Source organism: Coturnix japonica, chromosome 1 (genome assembly GCF_001577835.2).
Source record: "Coturnix japonica isolate 7356 chromosome 1, Coturnix japonica 2.1, whole genome shotgun sequence".
NCBI classification, from domain to species: Eukaryota; Metazoa; Chordata; class Aves; order Galliformes; family Phasianidae; genus Coturnix; species Coturnix japonica.
In genome coordinates this window covers 112,495,600-112,517,981 of record NC_029516.1, presented here as the reverse complement: position 1 = coordinate 112,517,981, position 22,382 = coordinate 112,495,600, and the positions used below count along the sequence as shown (strand labels likewise).

The 22,382-nt window shown below is 38.6% G+C and overlaps 1 protein-coding gene across 3 annotated transcripts in view; it reads left to right on the top strand.

Annotated features, from left to right (window-relative positions):
- Positions 1 to 22,382, top strand: part of WWC3 (WWC family member 3) — a 55,674-nt gene that overhangs the window by 17,633 nt on the left and 15,659 nt on the right. For 2 of the 3 annotated variants that reach the window (XM_015886914.2, XM_015886906.2), the window contains exons 6-12: positions 2,216 to 2,365; positions 4,099 to 4,172; positions 10,856 to 11,098; positions 14,463 to 14,552; positions 15,688 to 16,262; positions 20,934 to 21,054; positions 21,751 to 21,825. In XM_015886914.2, coding sequence (XP_015742400.1) covers positions 2,216 to 2,365; positions 4,099 to 4,172; positions 10,856 to 11,098; positions 14,463 to 14,552; positions 15,688 to 16,262; positions 20,934 to 21,054; positions 21,751 to 21,825 — 1,328 coding nt within the window. The remainder of the gene's footprint in view (positions 1 to 2,215; positions 2,366 to 4,098; positions 4,173 to 10,855; positions 11,099 to 14,462; positions 14,553 to 15,687; positions 16,263 to 20,933; positions 21,055 to 21,750; positions 21,826 to 22,382) is intronic. The other variant, XM_015886921.2, reaches the window with a different exon arrangement.

Sequence of the window (22,382 nt, the reverse complement as noted above, 5' to 3'; positions counted from 1 at the left end):
ATGCACGTAGATGTAAGTTAAGATGATTGCCACCTGCAAAATGCTATGTAATTTGTTAGTAAAACCCAGAGTTCAGCAACTGTGCCCAGTTAGGAAACCTGGCCAGCATCCAAGCAGTCCCTTACTACCTTCCAGGGAGACGCTGGAGTTGGGGGGTCAGGAGCACAGCAGGAGTGCATGAAGTAGCTGAAATACGGGGATAAGTTTAGATATAAGTTCTGGCATCAGGACCTGTGGTGCCTGTAACATAATACATGTACCTGTAGCATAATGTATGCTAGCCAAAGGTACCAGATGGATGTAGCTTATTTGGGAGATACTTCAGGCTTTCTGAATCCCTGGTGGTCATGAGATCAGCACCGCTTTACTGGAAAAAAGAACATATTAGACATTTGATATTTGTGCAGCAACAATTTAAAATAATTATTTCCATCTCATAAATCCACTAGGGATCCATCTCAGTTCTCCATGCAGCAAGAAACTGACAGGACTGGGTGATTTGCAGTGAGTTTTGGAGCACTAAGTAGAAAGACAGTATTCAGTCATCTCAAAATGGCAGACGCTCTGGTTTTCTTTTTGCACCTTTGTAGAGCTGTTCATCTGGCAGCAAATATTCAGAGGTTAAAGGGCCACTGGCTAGGGATTTAGTGGCAGCATAACTCAGAACTGATGTGTGATTTCTTAGGGTGGAAAACAAACTATTTCATTTATCCATCATGATAAGATGGCCCAGCTTGACTGGTAGGTAGCAGAAGAATTGGCTTCTTTTGGGTACCCAAGACAAGCCGAGCCCTTTGGTGTGGGTGGTCATAGCTGTTTCTGTTGGCTGGTTTCAGGCCTGCTACAATTCCTAGCACTGCTTTCCGGACTCAGAAATAGGATGCCTTTGTCTTCAGGTGGCAACAAGGTGATCTTGCAACTCCTGAGAGCAGCAGCCAGTTGCTGCTACACAAGCTCATCTTCCTGATTCCATTAGTTGAATGTGTTGTAGGAAAAGGAAATGTTGCTGTATGATCCAGGGTATCCTTTTTAAACTGCTCTTTGAAGGCTGAGGACTATCTTGGTAACTGGATATGCACAATAACTGGGGGTTGTAGCAAACTGTCAGTTGTCAGAGGCACTGAAATTCCTGAGGGTCAGTGTGTTGCCATTGAGCTGCATCTGCTTAGTCTCTGATATTTTAGTTTGGCCAATGGAGCAAGCGGTTTTGAGGTTGTTTTTTTTTTTTTTTTTCCTGGGGTATTTTTGCAGTCAGCTGACTTGGTTACATTATGATCTATGAGCTGATACAGTCCATGTAATTTGTTTGCTTTTTCCCCTCTGGGGGGTGGGGGGAGAACTTATCTTTAAAGCTTTTTTTAAAATTTCTTTTACTGCAGAATAATCAGGGTCTTAATACTCAGGGTCTTGGTTGTAAGCAATAGCTTGCGTAGCAGCTTTGTCATAAACAGTGTGATATCTGTGATTTTTGAAAGATAGAGAATACAGAAAAATAAGTGGCAATGACAATTATACCTTTTTATGAAAGGAATTTTAAGAGCCTGCCAACCAAGTTCTTACAGTCAAACAAACTTCTCTAATTTTGTTTGACTTTGTTGCTCTTTTTCTCCTTTAAGACTGCTCAAGGGCTCTGCTTCACCCGCACAGTTTATGTCATTGTCTAGACATTTCAGAGATGTTGCTTGCTTAACCCAAAGTGTAAAATATCTCTGTGAACGTTGGGTAAGGGAGCACAAGGGTGAAATCAGCTGCCATAAGACGACAATCAATACAAGCTATTCATCAAGTTGTATGTGATGGCAGTATTGGCTGAGGAATGTAACCTGGGCAGAAGATGGCAAAAGGGCAGGTTGAATCACATTCGTCTTTCATACCAGCGAACTTGGTATGAAAGCTGACAGTTGCTAGATTTAAAGAACTGTGAGCCATACAAAAGCCAAAACCTTCACAGACCTAAAATAAATTGTGAAAATTAGATTTAAAGAAAAAATATCTAGATGCATCTTTGGAAGAAAAATTTTTGCAGTGCAAAGGTGCTTCTTATTGGCTGATAGGGCTGATAGTATTACAAATTTTACTTAATGTAAATAGCTCTTTTATGGCAAGCTGCCTTGATGAAGTCATGTGTTCTAAGGAGAATTCATTTATGTTTTTCTGTTAATAAAGGTATTATAAATATCTGTTGTTATTATTTTTTTAATGTCTGTTCTCGTAGAGCCTGGCCAAGCTAACTGATGGATTCAGGAATAGCTGCTGCATTACAGATTCCCTACAGGATCTCCAGCACAATTCTAGTTCACTCAGTGATTCCTGTTTACCTCAACAACACTGCGATGCTTGTTCTCAGACTGACATCACTGGGGAGGTATGTATTCCTGTGTGAGCCATTTGCTTTAGAAAATAAGCTGCTTTTTCTACTGGAGTGGTACTTTGTTACTTCCTGCTTTAATTCAAGACATGTTAGCTGTGGCAAAACAAAAAATCCCAATAAATATTTGATTGTGAAGGATTTGCACTTTCTTATTGTTCCCAGAGCACGTGAATGATGGGCTTTGCCGTTCTGCTGCCTAAGCATGTCATAGCTCATAGGTTGGCAGCAGGTACAGTCAACCTGGTAATAGAGATGGAAGGCTTTTTTCTTTTAATCTTGTTTTTATCTTGTCATTGTTAGCACACATCAAAGACGTAGAGTAACCCTCTGTTCCTTTCATTTTCCTGTGACAAGGAAATACTTGTTCACATCCCACAGTATTTTTCTTAAAGAAACTAACAAAGTTTCTGATATACTTTATTATACTTTTATGTTCAGATATGCCTTTAAATAAGGTGTTTGAAAATACCTTATCATCAGTCTTCAGAGATAGTTCGGTGTGAATAAAAGAGTATATTTCAAATAATAAAATTTTGGCTTACTCTATAACTGTGGCTGCCTAGTATTTGCTTCTTTGGACAAGACTGACAGCAGAGCAAGAAGAAAACCTGTCTGTAGTTTGATAGTAACATAGTTTGGATGTTACGTCACATTCAGTTATTTCTATTGAAGTGTGTAACTTCTAATCATAGGCTTTTAGCATTTCATTTTTATTTCATTGCCTTTTACTGATGACTAGTAGCCAAGCTGAATGTCTCTGCATAAGAGGACATCTGTATTTTTAAGAGGTTACTCCTGAAGCATCTTAGAAAACTTATTTAACTCTAGGCTTTCTTGTAGGGTGTTTGTTAGATGGCGCCTTTGGGGTGCCGTTTTTCAGGCTGATGCTGGATGTGATTAACGAAATCCAAAACAAATTACCTAAAGGGAAAATTGCAACATTTTCCCTTTCACAGTATACATTAAGTACAAGCCAACTGTAGTCAGAAAATTGTTTTTGTTGGATGTAATGTTTTTTCTTAGGAAAATAAAATTGTATAATGAGGTTAATTATTTTCCTCAATTATTAATGATGGAATGTGAGTAAAGAGGAGGTTGATTTTTACACATGGAATGATGAAGAGAGCAAAAGAAGCAGTTAGATAGCAAATCTAGAGGTGCAGCAATGAAGTGGGCAACTATTGATGCCCTAAGATGAAGAGAAGTTGCTGTAGAAACCAGGCTGTGTGCAGAAGGACTTGTAACATATATGCATTTTCTGTGACTGACTGATTCAAAGAACAGGTAATGTTTTTGTAATAGTGTTTAAATCACACTAATGATCTAAGTGCTGGGTAACACATCACAGTATATGCAATGCAGTCTGAATTATTTTTTATTAAACTATCCATCAGGTAATAAAGCATTTCAGTTAAAACATATTTGTTACATTTTAGCCTTGCATAAAGTTGAAAAGCTTTGATGTTTTGTAAGTGATACTGTTTGCAAACCCTTCATTTCCTGTATCATAATGTGTTGAAAGGGTTCACTTTTATATGTTTAGCTACAAACCAGAGTTGTATGTCTAAAGCATAAAATTGATTTTGGTTGTTGTTACTCAAAACATTGGTCAATTTTTAGTTAGGTCGGTAGGAGAGACTAATTTAACCCCTTATATTGAGAGTACTTTTAAAATCTCACATCTCCCTCTATTTTCCTCCCACCCTTATTCTTCACCTCTGCAAAAGTTTGGGTTTGATGATAAAACAAGACTTGTCGACAAAGTAAGACTCAACTGGCAGTATGAAGAGGCCAAGAAAAGGTAATTAAAGACAAATTTGATGGTTTTTTTACTTTTTATTCATGTCAGTGTTTTCAAAGTAGAACTGGAGCCAGTCTCCTAACTGAAATGTCTTGAGGAAGATTAATATGCTTACTGTGCTTACTTGTGATAGTTTGGAGGTAATAAAAGCTAGGGTAAATGTAGGACTTTATCAGAAGATTATTATATTTGTTTGCATAGATAAAACTGAATGTCAGCGCTATTGTACGCTTGTACAAACAGAAGGCTGCAGCAGTTTAATTGAGCTGTTCATTTTTTCTTTGTTCTCCTCAAGCCTCACTGTAAACAGCCTTTAATATATTTGGTTTGTATGTGGCTGTGTCTGTCAGTTTGTTCAGATCTTTACATACCTGTGATCTAAATTCTATGTGCTGAAGTAGTACATTCAGTGCGAAGACAAAATGAAAAATTATTGAGATAAATAGACATTCATAGCTGAATAAAAAGGCACATAAAATAAATTCTGAGGATGAAAAACATATGACAAAAATGTTTTCAAATTAACTTGAAATTAGTTAATTCTTTACCAAGTCTTTCAGCCTACTTACTTATTATAATTACTTATTTCTTTTGTGAAGTCTTGCAGGTTTTTTCATGGCTTTGTGAAAGTGATCTATCTGATCTAGAATTATTTTAAAGGTATTACATACCACTGTAGTTTAATAGGCCCTCCTTTAATCTTTCTGCTTTCAAACTATTTGTCGCATGTTTAGGACAGTGGTGTAGGTGCAGATGATAACTTGAACGTGGTAACATTATGCATTTATGATTACGCTAATTTGTTCTGGTAGGATGTTCTCTAATTGAAATTGACTGGCACTTAAAAGATCCAGTTACAGTCAATTGTGAGAAACTCATTTAATTGAATTTGTTTTTCAAGATTGTTTTTTTTAGTTTCCTTTTCAATTTTGTCTGTTTTTCCATCTCTAAGAACAAGGGGTAAAAACAAAGTCCAGTCCTCTTGCCTGTTTTTCCTGCAGTGATGGCTTTTTTTGAGGAAAATTCTGATGTTGTCATATGTCTTGGCACAGATTGGAAGCCTTACGGGCAGTTCGCCATTTTTTTTTCTTGGAAAGTTTACCCACATTTGGATGCAATACAGGCATAGAAAAAGAAATTGATGCAAGCACATTAGAAATACACAACAAAATTTCTTCAGTTTTTGTAACTGGAATAAAAGTCTGCATTGTAAAATGCATTGTGTATGTACCAGTGACTATTACCTATCAAAAATTAACTAGCTGGGGAGAAAAAGGGGCAAAGCAAAAGGCCATATGTTTACTGTTTGGTCAGAGGTTAACCCTTAAGCACATCACAGCCCAGTAGTAATTTAGGAATACATGACAATTGTTGAAGGAAAAAGAATAGTGTTTAGTTTTGCACTGTTCAGTTGAGGAGAACTACTGGTGACCTAAAGATTGTATTAAAAGTTTTTAATTAAGTTTTCTCAGGTTGACTGATTGTTTGTTTATACACAGAACGTGGTATTTCTGAACATGAGAACTGATCTGGGTTCTGACATTAATTGAATGTAGAAAATCTGGGTAGCTAACCTTTCAAACAGAGAATAGTGATTGCAGTAAGGGTAGATTTGCTGTCCCAGAATAACAGCTCCAACAATGCTCTGTTATCTAGCAAAAGCATGTTAGTTCTTTTAAAATAGTAGCCTTATTTTGCCCAGTATGTTGTACAGAAATAATCAGCTTTCAGCTTTTGAGTGGAACTGCACAAAGCTCATTGCCTCTACCAGTTATCTCTGTGGTTGCATTCTTCATTTATCATGCATTCCTTCCCCTTAGCTTGCTGGCATTTCTGTAGGGCTTTTGTCTCTACTAAATATCTTTGTGCTCATTCTGCCTTGGCTGCTGAAATATCTACTGTTACTGCGCAGTGTGGGTGACGGAATGTGCTGCCATGGATTAAAATCTGCTAAGTAGAAAATCAAAATGCTACAGTATATCACAAGTGTAAAACAGTATATTATGACCGTTTGCTTGTCAAACAGGATGTAGAAATGTATAGCAAACAAGTTCAGCAGGCAGACTTTGCCTGGATGTCCAAGTTTTAAGGTAGGGCTTTGAAAGTACACTGGAAGAGAAAAAGTGTCCCTCTTCCCTTAAAAGAAAGCAAGGGGGAAAACACCCACTAACTGAAGGGCAGCATGGTGCATTTTTGCCATAGATGATAGTACAGCCTTAGATGCCAGCAGAATACTTACTGTGTGTAGTGCAGAAGCTTTTAAAAATACAAGTAAATTCTCTGCATATAGTGGTTTAGTGAGAAATTGCAGTACTGGGACTTCGTGACTCGCCCACATCGAGAAATTACAGGAGATGAACCTAGTGATAGCGGGGAAGTTGGCTTATATTTCCCAAATATCTTTCCTCCTTCGTAAAATATACTTTGATTTTTATTCCTCCTTTAAAAGCCTCTCAAACAGTAGTGAGTGTTTTGGTCTTTGCATAAATCAAGACATGCAATTGCAGAGCTTTTTTTTTTTCCTCCTTTTTTCTTTTTTTCCCTTCAGCTTCCCACTGGAAGGAAGTCAGATAATTTGCAATTTAATTTTTCCCATGAGTATCTTCAGATGCTGCGAGCTGTGGGTTCCGACAGCTTCAAAAAGCTGGAGCAATCATCCTTTATCCTGTGTCTGCTCCAGCCTCCGAGGGGAGATGTGGAAACTCCACTTTTTATTTCGGCAGTCGTGCTGAACAGAGAGGCTCCTGCTCTTTACCATTCTCTTCCCCCCATTACTGTTAAATAAACTGTACCTTATTTCCGTGAAAATGTTTTTCTCAGATCTGTCAGTGTGGCCCTCCAGAGAAGCAGGAGGGAGGGAGGACGGCATTTTTGAGCAGACAGCCCCAAGCTGCCTGGATAAATACTGTTTTCAGTTCCATTTGCTATTTCAGTGAGACCACCTCTCATGAAAAGCATTTGCATGCTGGAAAGTGTCCCCCTCAAGCATTTTTTCTGAATAGACTGTTTCATAGAAAGAGAAATCAAAAGCAAATTGTTTTTCTTTGATACCTCAAAGTCGTACGATTTAGTGTAATGACTACACAGAGTATATTGGTGAGTGATGATGAAATGTCACTGTTACAGCACCTCATGCCCCGGGAAGTGAATTAATCAATTGATGAAGAATGATCCCTCCAAGAACATGCACTGGCATTAACTGATTTTTATTTATGTTTTTAAATCCAGTCTGATGGCAGTTGACTTAAGTGAACAGAAACATCCAAGCACCTTCAACCAGCTTATCTAATTTAGGTGCAGGAAGAGTAATTTCTTTACAGTCACCTGCATTGTGAATTTAGAGATGTTGTTTTCTAATCCGATTGTTTAGAGCATATGGAAGCCTGAAAAGGCAAAACAAAGTAATCATGTATTTTTATGTTAAATTTCATCCTGTGAAGGCAAGTTACAAGTTTAAGGAAGTTTATTTGCTTACTTTTTAGTGAAATTCAGTGGATTTGTATGTATTACTTTGCTAAAGTAATCTGAAAATCTGATTTAGGGATGAAGTAATTTGTCTGATATCCCGTAAATATCTTCTTAGGAATGTTAGCTAAATTTTTAAATCTCCCCAGTATCAAACTCTAAACATACGGCTGTCTTTCTCTTTGGGTTAGTTCAATAGCATGGCTCTGCACCCTCTATAGCTTTTAAGTTTTCATTGTACCAATTTAAATGTGAGTTAAGGAGATCCTAATTTCTCTCCTCCATTGGTTTTAGCAAGCTTTATTTTCAATGTGAATAACTTTACTTCTTCTGCAAAATGCCAATGGACTCTAAAGGTTTCATGACTATCTTAAGCCAATTTAAGACCTCCTTGTTGAAACAGGCTGCTAGAAAGGCTGGATATTCTACAGAGTGTACTCGTGTTGTCCGCCTGAAAAATACACAGTAAGAAGCAAAAATGTGTTTGGAAGGAATTAAATTGCTACCCCTGTCAAGTCATTGATTTACATGAGTGTTTAAGGTAGATGAAATATATACATTGAAACAAGGCAAAATAGACACTTTTTGTAAGAGATGTCTGGTGTAGTATGAGCATTAAGTCTGGCATGGATAAGCACAGTAAACGTGTGTATTTACTGCATTCAGAAATAAAAGCTTGCATTGCAAGAAACAAACTACAGGTATGAAACATGCTTGGAAAGGTTTTTCTTATTAAGCTTTAGGGTGAATTCACTGTGTCTCCTATCCTCAGATATGTTTCTAAGGTTTGGGGTGAAGGAGACTGTAAAAACCCTGGGAATATTTTCCAGCCAAGGAGATTTAATTTTAACAAGTTTATCACTAGTAGCTTTTTGGGGCAATATACTACATAGAGGTGTCCTTAGTGAAAGACAAGCAGCAAAGTTCCGCAGAAAAGTTTGGTGTGCTTGCAGGAATTGCAGGAAATACAGGTTGCAGGAAATTGGCTTACTATTGCTGAAGTTCTCCCAACAGATTTCTGCAGTATGTAGTGTTACGCAAGTGCTTTGTCTTTGCTTTAGGGGAAGAAATGGAGACAGGAACTGCTAGCATTAATGCTGAGAGCATCAAGGGAATCAAATTAACTACCTAATCAGATTTTGGAACTTTTCAGTGACACGAGCCTAGTCCACAGCAGTACTTTTTTCCTTTAATAATGGTACGATTAAGTTACTGTACCACAACTTCCTGCTTTCAAAGCATCTTCGAACAGAAATTCGGGGTACAAAGCAAACTTTAATCTGGACTGACATATACAGGAGAGTAATGTGTGCTTAGCAAACACAAGAGTCTAAATTAAAACCTCCTGTATTTAGAGTGTTGTCCTGGTCAGCCAAGCTGATTTGTTGGTGAAATGGCACTGAAAGGATAGATCACTTCCTTCCTTCTGCCACTTTCCCATCTTGCCTGCTGGCATTTCTCTCTTCTTTGCTGCCTGTGTTAGCAGTTATTTACTTCAGTGGCCAGTACCGTAACTAACTCAGTCTGCATTAGAAAAATACCTAGTAATACATCTGTGAGCGGGTCACTCCTTCAGCTGTTTCATCAAACTGAACCCAGAGTCTTCACTAAACACATTTAATCTTTCATTCACAAGCCACATGAGAGTTTGTGAACGTGGCCATTCCAGTGCGTTGCCAAGGCTCAGCTGATTCACACTACCAAACTAAGTTATGACCATCCAAATGTACTTGAGTTTTACAATTCTCTCAAGCAAACCTTGGGTTCCTGTTTGTTTCATTTGGCACTGAACACTTGAAAATCAAGCTGTATACATGTTCAGAAATGTTTCCTGAATCTTTAACCACTTAGCAGGGTGGGTGAGGGAGAAGAGGGAGGGTGAGTGGCCCTGACATCCCTTTGAGGGGATGAGGTGTTCATCAGGAAACTGCCTCTGGAATTCACGCACAGTAGCTGAGGATGGGAATATTTAAACTGCATGTATTGATTCACAATGGTGCTTCTGCTACCTGTTCCCAGGAAGTTGGGTATTGATGTAAGGAGACTGAGAAAGTCTTGAAGGACTTGGTAAAGTATTACACTTCAGGCTAAGATGTAACATAATACCCAAGTTCCTTACTTGTTGTAAATGAAAAATAAAGGGGAAGAATGGTATTTGTCAAAATTAACAGTAAACATTCCTGTTTATATATGAACATGTAAACTAGCTAATGCTGTCATTGACTTACTTTAGTACATTATTTCCCTTGCCGTGATTATAAGCCAAATACTTTCCAGTTGACAGTCTGAAATAAATACTTCTGTAGGTTACGGTTTAGATAGGAAAAATCTACCTTTAGTGTGCATGCCTTTTCATTTACTCTTGGGCAGACATTATCATGCTGTGGATTTTCCTCTTGCTTGTTGTGTGCTTTTAACAATACTTTGTTAATTAATTTCTTTAATTACCATATACTTTTTCCTTTAAGGACAGTAATTTTTTCGTGTGCCCTTAACTTTGAATGCTGCCATTTCAAAGTGAAGATGAAGCTGTGTTGTACAAACGCCTAACTTTGGTACAGCTTAGTTTCTTACAAATGGTCAAAAATCAGAACGCTGGATTTTCTTATTTACTTTTCATTTTAACTGTAAGCTTCTGGAGTGCCTTAAATTGATAACTATAGGACAAGCATAAAAAACCAACAGTAACAGAGTGTTCTCCCTGTTATGCTTACATACCTTTTGGTTTTGCCAAAAGAAACAGTTGTGAAATTTTTCGCTTTAGGGGTCGGTGTAGTGTTTATTAGAGCTCAGAATTTCTTTTTAGCACTTCAGTTTCTCACAATGTCAGCGGTGGAATCAGAAGACAACAGTAGTTACAAGAATGTTATGCTTCAGTGTATGGAGAATAAAAATAACAACAACAACAAAAAAAACCACCAACAAACCTCATTTTGGTTATGAAGTCTACAACTAAAAATAATGTTGAAGTTAGCATATCTCACTGTTTTGATGATGGGTCCATTCATGAATACTTGCCATTCTTTACATTTAAAACAAACCAAGACATATCCCAAGCCTAGAAACAAATAAGCCTCCCAAAGAATGCTGTTTTTTTGTTTCAGAGTTTAGATGAAATTCACTGAAACTGACAGGCTTCACCTTCTGATGTTTTTCCTTTTATGGGTCTTCATCTTAGTTTGTTCTGCGTTTTGAAATATATTTATTCTGTTTTAAAGAGTTTCAAATATACAACAGCAGCTGGCCTTGCTAGACAATGAATCTTGGCCAGGAATGGCTGAAGCGGACAGGGACCGTCTTCAGCTCATCAAGGAGAAGGAGGCTCTTCTTCAGGAGCTACAGCTCATCAGTCAGCAGAGACGATCCCCAGAAGACATTGCACGTTTAGAGGAAGAAAAAAGGCGTTTGGAGGATGAAATTCAGCGAGCTCGTGCAACCTCTGCTCATGGGGCCACTGAAAGGTTTGTGAACTTCCATCATTTTCTTAACCACTGTGTAGTTTCAAAATGAAGGGTAGAGAATTTCATGTGTTTAAGAAACAAACAAAAAAACTTAGTAATTTATTTAAGCGAAGGAAAGATTTGCTCCTGACTCTGCCATTATTTAATTCTGTCTGTCTTGAAGTTATGTGGAAGACTGTTAGTGATGCTGACTGGCTGACTTTTCTTTCATTCATCTGAATGGTGGGAATGGAAAGAAGAGATCAGAATGCTTGCATCAGATACTTAGAAGTCATCTGAGTGATGTTGCCAGATAAGAAAGAAATTTTAGCACCTGGACAGCAGATGATTTTTGTATTGTTTTACGATGGGGTAATGATTGTCTTCAAATTCATCAGAACAAAGATCCTTCCCCATATTTACTTTCTGTTTGAGAATGGGAAAGTTAAAGGATTTTTTCCACCTGTTTCATCCAAAGTTTTTCTTCTCATTTACAATTTTTGCAGCATGAGCACATCTGAACTCTGACAGTATCATAAACTGAGTCATTCTTGGAAGTGTAGTTCAATGTAAAGTTATGTGTGAGAACAAACAAACGAAGAAAAACATTGCAGCAGAAGCGCTGTTGATTTCCAAATTAGACATTTTTTCTTCTAGGCAAAGAAATAGACAAAAATTCTTTATGCGTTTTTGTTAGCATAGGCTGCTTCCAGTGGAAAACATGGAAGTACTTGTTTTTATTTTGCAGACTTGCCTTTTCTTAAATAGTTGATATGTACATGATATATAAATGCCTGAAATGCCATCTTAAAACCTTACAGTTAAGAGGTTTGTGGCCTTTTAAAATTAATTTATTTATTTATAGCAGAACAATGATTTTGTCCTATTTGAGGCATGAAAGATTTGTCTTTTTTGCTATTCTTCTTCTTTCTGAAACAAACTGAGACATGAATAAATGGTAAAAAGCCAGGTTTAATATGAGGGAAAATTATGAGAAACAGATCAAATGTGATCCATTTTAAGGCTAATATTTATGCAATTGAGAAACTGTTAAATAGATTTGGAAGTGCCTTCCACATACAGACTCTGGGAACTTTTGTTCCTTTGGATGGACTTCCATTAGAAGGTAAATTCAGGCAATAAAAACAGAGAATTAACAGCCACCCTGCAGTTCGGAGTTGCGTATTTTGCAGTTTTCTGCAATATTGTCAAACAAGCTTTCCAGCGTGAACTGACAGAGATGGGAGTTCACTTTACACTGCAATGTAGTACGTTCTATTTGTTGTTCTTGGGCTCTCACGTTAGGTACTGCATACTGTGTTGGCAAGAAGGCCAAGCTATTTTTCCATGTAGTTCATGCAGTGGAAACCAGCATTCCAGTGTGATATTTGATATTTCAAATGCTAGCAAAAAGTGGAAGTTAGAATAATATTTAAGGGCATTCTTTTTTTGTATAACAAATTGGAGAAAATCTTAACTATTAGTAACCCTACTTTATTTATTTATTTTAGTTTAGGCTCAAGAATAACCCAAGCTATTCCCAGTTCTACTTTACTATTTCTACTTCCTTCTAGTCAGAAAATAGAAAGAAATTTCCTGTTTAAATAACTACCAGTTTTGTGATGTTGTGGAGTTTGAAATGTGCTGCGTTATGGATCAGAGCTAACTTAAAATCTAAGACAAAAGGGTCCCTGCGTGCGGTGATCACCTGAGTGATACAGCAGAGCTGCAGCCTTCCTTGCACCACTTGTTTAACCCGATCTGTTATGCACAGAAATGGGAGAAAAGCTTTGATCTTGCACATGCTTTGGTGTGGAGCTTAGGCTGTGTGGTTGCAATGAAGTGAACCTCCCCAGAGGGTGGGAAAGGTTTGCTGGAACATGGCACTGCAGACTCCATACCAGTGTACTGAATTAATGCAGTTGGTGGCCAACAAAATTGGGAGATTTCTGATTTTATTCTTCACAAATATATATTATTATGTACCTTTACCATCCACATTTCACTGAAATAAATGTTGCCGTTTTGTTTTGTTTTGTCCAAAAGGGTTCCTTTTTAATTGTTCGGGTTTTTTTTTTGTATCCTGCCCTTCAGCATGTTGAGTAGCAGCTGTCCACAGTTGGTAGGGTCTGACACATGAATCTTAAATACGTTTGTTATGCTGTCTCCAGACTGTCTGTCAGAATCCCAGTTTCTATTCTACTTATGAACACAGGTCTGAAGCAGTAACTTTCCTGTGTACAAATGTATAACATGGAATGGGTTATTACACTGATTCTATTTTGAAATTTAGTGATAGGGTTTGGAATAATAAAGCACCAAGAATACCTGTAATTATCCATTCAGGAAAAGAATAAATGTACTTTCATAGAATCAAAGAATGGCCTAGGTTGAAAAGGACAACAATGATAATCTAGTTTCAATTCCCCTGCTGTGTGCAGGGTCACCAACCACCTGACCAGGCTGCCCAGAGCCACATCCAGCCTGGCCTTGGATGCCTCCAGGGATGGGGCATCCACAGCCTCCTTGGGCATCCTGTGTGTCACCACACTGAGTGAAAAACTTCCTCCTCATATCTAACCCAAACCTCCCATGTCTCAGTTTAAAACCATTCCCCCTTGTCCTATCACTATCCTCATAAACAGTCATTTTCAGTAGAGCATTTAAGAAATCTTCTAGGCATGTAAGGCTGACAGCATTACAGGTATATTCTACTTGTGGCAGTGGCGCTGAGTAATTCAGCTGCTCCTTATTAGAATGTGCAAAAAATTAGTCACAGTAAGAGGGTTTTGCCCTTGTTTAGTATTCAAAATGTTATATTGTCTGCTTAAATATATAAACTTGCTTGAAACAAGTAGAATTATGACTTGAACTTCTGTTTTATGGTAACTGCTTAACAGAAATTCTCAGAAGCTTTTCTTTCTACCTTTGAAATGTAACATTAATTTGCTTGAATAACAGAACTAATTGGAATATTTTTTTTCCTGCCAGGGCAACTAGTCATAATAGTTTTCTGTATTTTACTGACACAATTATGTTGATGCAAGGGAAAAAAATGTCTTGTAGAGTCTTAATGCTTTTATGTAGAACTTTTTATGACTTTGACAGTTTCTGTAGCATGTTTTTGACATCAAGATGCTTATACTATGCCTCAGCTTACTTTTCTTGTCTGGGAATTTGCTAATCTTGGTTCCTATGTTCCTGGTGGGGTTTCCTTTGCTGCATATGCGCAGCGTAAATTCAATCTTTTCATTAAACAAGAAAGCTTCTTTTTATGTTCTAAACCGTGATGCAGTGGCATTTTTCTGTACTTGGAAAGCACCTTGCCCTTCTTGAGTACTACTGTAATAAAGAAAAATGATAATATGTATCTCTTTAATTACAGGATACTGTTACAGGAAAAGAGGAATTGTTTGCTTATGCAACTGGAGGAAGCTACACGTTTAACCTCGTATCTACACTCCCAGTTGAAAAGGTGAGCTGAGCAGAAAGAGTAGGTTTTGAAGTTTAAGTGCAGCAGAGAATAATATTGATAATGGAAGTTTACCTTCCAAAACTTCCTGTGTGTGTGTGTTGGGTAAATTAATTTTTTACTAAATTTATTCAGATTGATCTGTGGAAATATCTGATTTCAATGGAGTTTTGTAAGTAGCATTAGTGATGGCTGTTTGGGGTAGACTATTATGAATTCTGGGAATTCTGTATGCTCCCTTTTGTTCTTTTACAAAAAGGAGTAATCAAAGCCACTAGTAAAATTGTGAGATTTACTTTATGTGAAAACAGCATTCTTCTAAATTCTGTGAAGTTCAATATCCTGGTACCTTCTCTGAAGGAGGTGATTTTGATCCCCGGTGAGATGACAGAATTCTGTCATTTAAATATGAGAACGTGCTAAGACCCACACAGAAGCCCAGAATGTTTTGCATATTCACGCTCACAGCTGCCTTCTTCGGTGCAGCTCTCAGGGATTCCTCAGCTCAACACCATGCCAACATCAAAAGCTCAATTCCTGCTGTGTCTTACTTCATCTCTGTCCGTCACGTACGCTGTTCTCTCTGTAGCCATCTGGGAGCAATAGAAGGAACTGAAATAAGATTCATGCTAAAGTTGTTTTCATTTTGCACTGAAGAATCCTGTGAGGGTGAGACTTAAGCAGCAGTTTGTTAGGCCTTTCCCAATCTGTTCTTGCTTCTTGTCCCTGATACATTTATGATTCATCATTAACTAATTCAGGCTGGATCAAAGCAATCTACCATTCCTAGCTTTATGCTGAGTCCACTTATCCAAGCCTTCGTGTTTCTTCTTCTTTGCCAAATTTGGGCTGCCTACAGTTCAGAGGAAGGAGTAGACCTGTCCTGTTGTACTCTGTCCTGGTTTGCATGTAATTCTGATTAGACTGTCATTTGTGCTTTTCCAGTCATGTCTGTGCTTGAGATCAGAACAAGAAACCCAAGCTAGTTCCTAGGCAGACGGATCATCTCCCTGTGTTGTGTGCTGAATGTGTATAGAATTGCTTATACTAGATGGGCTGATGTTTTTATATCTGTGCTAGTGCTTGTGACCATATTTGAAAGGTGTTTTTTTGTTTCCTTTTCCTTTGCCTGACATAGTCTGTCGGCTAGCACCCTCACAATGTCATCTGGCAGCAGCAGGGGTTCCCTGGCCTCCAGCCGAGGTTCCCTGGCCTCCAGCAGAGGCTCCCTCAGCTCAGTCAGCTTTACGGACATCTACGGCCTTCCGCAGTATGACAAGTCAGACAGCGTTACAGACTACGGGCAGCATTTGCGCTTCGACATCATTCCCTTTGAGTCTCTGACAAAGGACGTGCCGTACACTGATCCCATCGGACATTCAAATTTCAATAAGCAACGGAGGTCTCTGGATACCCCTCAGTCCCTGGCATCCCTGTCGTCACGGTCCTCCTTGTCATCATTGTCCCCTCCAAGCTCACCTCTGGACACCCCGTTTCTCTCTGCATCTCGAGATTCTCCCTTGGCTCAGATGTCTGAAGGCTTTGAGGAGATTGCAGGCATGGGAGCTCTGGAAATGCTCAGAGCTCAGACCGCAGCATTGGGTGATGATGATGCACAAGGAACAAGTTCATCTCAGATGTCCTCTTATCCTGTCGACAGTGAAGGGGTGCGAGAAATGGGCCCACAGCTGACTGCTGTCCAGCCTACTGGAGGTGAGTTTCTGGACTCGATCGTTTTGTCATATTAGGCACACAACCCTAATCATACTGGCATAGTGGACATTGTTACTCTGTTTGATTTAACTTTGCTCAGTTAAAAATTGCATGGTGAATGCTTGTTGAAAAAGAAAATGAGAGGACTTCCCTCCCTGTTCTCCCCCTAAAACCAAATAAAAGCAAAACAAAAAAACCCTTTTGATTTAGGGCAGAGATGAAATGAGGAAATTTTGTGATAATTTGGATGGAAGGAAGGGAAAGGAATGTAAATTTTGTTGGAGTGGAGCACATGAAGATATGTGTATTTTGGTCTTGCATGAAGCATTAGTAAAAACACACATGATTTAATTACATCCCCTTTTCTACCCACGGTGCCGTGCTGAATTCATGTCCACTCTGGTACCAGGTTCCCATGTCTGTGTTGTGCATTGGGATGGGAACCAGAGTGGCAGGGTGGTGCTGAATGCATGATTGGCTGTGCTCATGAGTTGAGTTCTCTACCTCAGCAGCTGGGAAGCATTTTTTGCTGGTGATGTGTGAGGAGCTGAGCCTCCACTTGAATGATTTTTGTTGTCACCTTAGAGCATGTGCTCTGCGATCACAGAACAGTCTCAGTCACCATGCACATACTATTAGGGTTTTCTTTTCCTTTTGAATGGGAAGTTGATGGACTTTCCTCAGCTTGTGTTGTTGGAATCTTCTGAGGTGCTGTAGATGAGAGTGCATTAGAAACTTGAGTTGAAGAGATCAAAAGATGAAACAGAAACCTTAAAAAAATAAACGTTTAATTTCTTATTTTCATCAATTGAAGAACTGCTCTTGAAATTTTCCTTCCTTATGATATTTTTGTGTTAACATGCTGCACTTCCAATAAATACCATTATAGTCGAGAAGGGCTTTTAGAGAATATTTTAAGGATTATAACTCACATCTCATTTCTAATATATGTGTGGAATACTACCTTCAGGACTTAGAGAATCAGGGATACTAGGAATTGTAAGCAGAGAATCTGTTATCCCATCAGATCTTGTTTATCAGGAGATAATGAAAAGGAACACCAACAGTATCTAAGAGAAGGATTTCAGCTTTCTATTTTTTATGAAGAAAAAGGCCATTACTGTGCTAACAACCCTGCATTGTTCAAACAGAATTGAGTGTAGACGTACTTTCCTTAATGCAGCTCATACTGCCAGCAGATAGTGCTGCAGAATTTGTTTACTAGACATAAACATTTCTCCTGCCCATATTGCGGTATCCTGACCAAAATAAACAGAATTCTGGAGACCGACATGTAACTCTGTGCTTAAATTAGTGTCATGGAGAAGTTTCCTGAGGCTTTCTTTAAACCTCAGATCAGACCACAACGTGTCTTCACCCACTGTGGTAAGTGAAGCTATGCTAGTAGTTCATTTATAGCTCATATGTGTTTCCTAGAAATGAAGGCCCAGTCTGAGGGCTTAGAGAGCAATAGGATGAGGGTCAAGTCCTGCTTCACTTTTCCTTTTCTCCCTTCTCTGTAATGTTTTTACACATTTTGCTTCTTTTCTTTCTGAAGGCCTCTGGCAGATCATGTCTGTGATGCCTCTGTCACTACTGTGGTGGCCAGTCCATCTCCTAGTCCAGGGTTTATGACTTTTCTCTGTGTTTAATTTAGTGCTTTCCATTCCTTTTTGAATGCATGACTAAAATGTAACCGCTTTGTCTTGATGGATATTTTCTTTTTTTAATTATTTGATTTTAGAAACAATTGCCAGGGAAAGAAAAGCAAGTTTAACCTTTCTGGTTTACAGCTGGAGTCACGACTGCTTTGAGCTTGGCATCCCCTAGTTGGTGGGTTTGCTGTTGTAATGCAGTTGTCTCCATCTATCAGTTCAAAATCTTAAAGTCACTTAAGTTCAGTACTGTTTTCTTGAAGAATCTGATGAAGCATCAACCTCACACAGAACAGTTTGGGAACCCCCAGATGTTGAGGGCTGTTTGGTCTTACTGAATTACTATGCTGTGTGCTTTGCTGCTGCCACCTGATGGTCTAGCAATGTAAAGCTACTCTGGAAAATCAGCAGGGCGACTGGATAACCAGTAAGTATTCAAGTCAGACAAATGTTTCACCAGTTCCTCCATCAAACAAAATATGGGGTGATTTCCCAAATTCCAGGGGTCCAGAGGGATAGCGGTATATTGTAGCAGTATATTGTGTTGTAGGGAGCCTGCTTTGGCAGGGGGGTTGGACTCGATGATCTCTAGAGGTCCCTTCCAACCCCTACAATTCTGTGATTCTGTGTATACTGTGCTTTGAAGCAGTATTTAAGCATGCTCAGAAGTTCTCCAGAAACTGAATTTTTTATGCTTTTTTACTTATTTGCTATTTTCTTTTTCTGTATCTCTTCTGGGGGTGTGTACATTGCATTTGTTAAGCTGGGGGTGGGAGGAAAAGTGCTAAGTTAACATTGGTCTTTAAAGATTTTCACTATATCTTCTTCTCTGTCCTAAAATAATGTTTTGAGTGTTAAATTTCCCTCAGTGCCTGAGTAATCTATTTTACAAAATACTGACCTAATGATAGACCTAAGAGATGATTGATCACTGTGTGCTTTTCATTTTGTCTCGTTTCTCATGCGGCACAACAGAAAAACGCACTGTAAGTGAACATAAAATTACTAATTGTGCTGGTTTTGCTTGTAATTCCCAGTGTGATTTTTGTGCGTGAAGTGTTTTTGTATGAGATGCATGTGAAAGAAAGAGGAAATGTTGCTAGATTTGGTTTTGATGGAATGCTCTTTGATATAAAGTTGTATCTATTTAATCATTATGGCTTACTTCAATTTTGGCTATGTCAAATAAGCAGTATATTCATGGCTGTGGTTAAATACCTGAACAATGTTTTCCGCAAGGTTCAGCTTTATTACAACACTGTAATACCTGCCAGCATCATGGTGGTGAAGTCTCTTCATGTTTCTGTTTTAGGTTTTATGACAGTGTTCGCCTCTTTTATTAGCACATTTTGAGCAGTTTTCTGGCATCTTTTTGAGTCAGGTAGAGGTTGGCTCTCATTTGCAGAGAGGATGAAATGAGATGTATGGCAAAATGACATGTGCTGGACAATAAGATGGGATGCTGTAATTAGGGAGAAAAAGGGTAGTTCTTTATGCAGGTACAGAAACAAATGCAGAGTGGGATGTTCTTGCCAGCAAATAGATGCCCTGTGTAACTGAAGATGGCTAAGTTGCTCACTGAATTTTGAGGTCCATAGGGCCACTGATCCAAAAGCACAGATAACTGATTCTGCAGACATACATACGGGAATCTTAGCTTCAAACAGAAGCTTGTGATATTTATGAACACCTCTTCTGGTTTTGTGCTGTTGGTTATGTGACAAAAAGATCGCATCTCAAGTTGATGCAGGGTGTCAGTGCTCATTGCGTCCTGTCCGTCAGTTCTGCAGTGGGACAAAGCCAGACATTTCTGTTGACAGCGGCAGCACAGATGTATTGATTTGAGGGATTTTTGTCAAGCCTGAAGGCCTGACTGCTGTCTTCTGCATGGGCTTGGCAAGGGATGTGAGACCTTGCCTACACAGATCCAAGGTCTAAAGATAATATCTTAACAGAGGTACTTAAATTGTTACTTACTTTGAGTAAGACATGTTTCATCCTTAGTCGTATTAAGCTGGAATCAAGCAGCTGCTGCTTGCCTCCCTGTGATGTGTGCTGTGCCACTATCACTCCAATAATGTCTGCTAAAACCTAAGATACTTCTAAGACTTTCATGAGCACAGGTAGAAATATGATGCTTTCCCTACTTCTAAAAGGGGCATCTCTTTGCCGTTGCTTTTCTGCTTTGAGGACAAGCATTGATCCTATGCAAAAGGGAGAAGTTGGTCAAAGATACTGCAGTTCCATAAGTCCATGTGAGGATTCTCTCTAGGATGTGAAAGAGGAAAAACTTAAGTTGCAGACTTTCATTGAAGTCTTGAAACCTTACCTATGCAATTCTTGAGCATTATCACTTGTGCACTTACCTGAAAGGATTTTTACATTCTATTTCTACTTGTATTTGGATCATCTGGTGCTGGTGATTTAGAGCAGAAGGAGGGGAGGAGGGTGTTGACTTTTTCTTCCCTCAGTCAGTTTGCAAAGTCATTCACCAAGAACTGTTGTGAGATGAAAAGCACTGGTTGTTTTGGCTAACATCTCTCAGGCTGTAAATAAAAGTTGCTGTTATGAGATGATATAAGCAATATGCTTTGAGAATTCATACATGGAAACCTGTGAGAACAAAACCTCACTTTGTGTTATCTGATAACTTCTTAAAAGAGTGAGTCTCTGTTTATTTTCAGACTATTGAATAATCAGTAGGTAAACTTTAGATGTTTAGATTATCATGTGTACATGTACTGAATTAATGTAAGCCTCCAGAAAAACACTGTAATAACAATGAGATCGACTTACATTTAGTCGTGTTGTGGAGAAATTAGCCTTAATTCTTCCATAGAAAATCTCTGGTCCACTGTATTGTTGGCTTTTAAAGATAGATGAGAAGACAATGAGCTGTGTTTGTACCAGGTGTTTTGCTGCTAGTTGTACTGCTTGCTGCTCATATACTGCTTCTTGCTTAAGCCTTAAGAGATTGCCCTGAGCTGATGTTGCCTCCTCTTTTTCTCCATGACAGCTGTAACTCTGCGAGGAGACAGTGGTCGAAGATCGGAGAGGAGAGCCAGGCGAGTTTCAGCATGTCTCTCAGATCATTCACTGGCTAGTGACAGTGGCGTGTTTGAAGCTTTAAGCAAAAGGTCAGGTGTATAAATGTGTAGTAAGCTGGAAATATTCCTGTTCTGCCACACGGCCTGAAAGAATTTGTAGTAAATTTCTGAATATGCTTTCAAAATTGCTGATTCTTGGTAGCGTAAGAATATTAGATTGCATGTGTTAAGTGGATGAAGGTTTTTACGTACAGTTCTTCTGCTAAGTCCCTTTCACTTGGTTGTCTCTAGCGTTTTAACATCCAATACTTCTCACCTGAAAGATGTTAGTCATAAAGCGTCAATTTTATTTCATCCACCTATAACAAAAGAAAATGATACAGTTTAGGACTTCAAGTTCTGAGACATAATTAAAAGTATACATCTTCCTATGATGAAGGGAAAAAAGTATATGAATTACTGCAAGGCTAAATGCACAGGTTGATCAAGTGACTGAAGCAGGGTAGAGACATTTTATACTACTGTTACAACACAGTAAACAGTTACTGGGAAGAAGATAAGGCTGTTATGATTCTGAAGAGTAATGGAAGACAGAACAAATACAAAACTGGCCTTAAGAATTATTCTCAGAGCTTTTTCAAAATATGAATTACTGCTTCTGTTTTGTTCTCCCCCTATATTACTGAACAGTCACATATATCCACAAATTGTGAAATAAATGTTCGTTTCATTGTGCTTCAACATCATAGATCAGCATGTAGTTTACAGTCATTTCTGTTTGTGCAGGAATGAAGATCTGGAAGAGCCTGTTTATGGTGATATTGCCAGTAATGAAGAACCACAAATACATGTTGGATTTCTGTAAGTAGTGTTACTCCCGTTTCTGAACTGAAAGTCAAGGTGGTTGGATGCAGCAGTCAACGTGCCACTTTTTCCTGGGGCAACCACTGTTCATTTGGTGTCCTTTCAGTGCTGACTAATTAAGGGGCTTTAGTTACTTCTTTCAGTAGTATTTTCACTGTCTGGGCCATTAGTGTGAGTGGGGATGTAGGGCTATGTCTCAGTGTCTAAGATCTGATTTTTTTTATGCCTGATAAAAGATGACTACCTAATCACATCTGAAGAGACCAATACAAATAAGACTCCTAAATGCACCTCTGAAATGCTGTACTTGTGTCAAGCTATTGTTAATTGTGCAGGTGGTGTGGGGAAGGGCAGATGGAAGCAGTTGCATGATGAGATGTCTTGCAGAATGCTGTCTATCCCTGGGTTCCCAAGGCCTAGAATTTTCAAATTTCAAGCAGATGTGATGGTTCTATCTCAAAACTCACACAGTTGCAGAAAATAAGAGTATTTATTTTACGTTTTCATTAATGCAGGAATGTTTTATAAAACTTATTCACTGTCAAGATCACTCT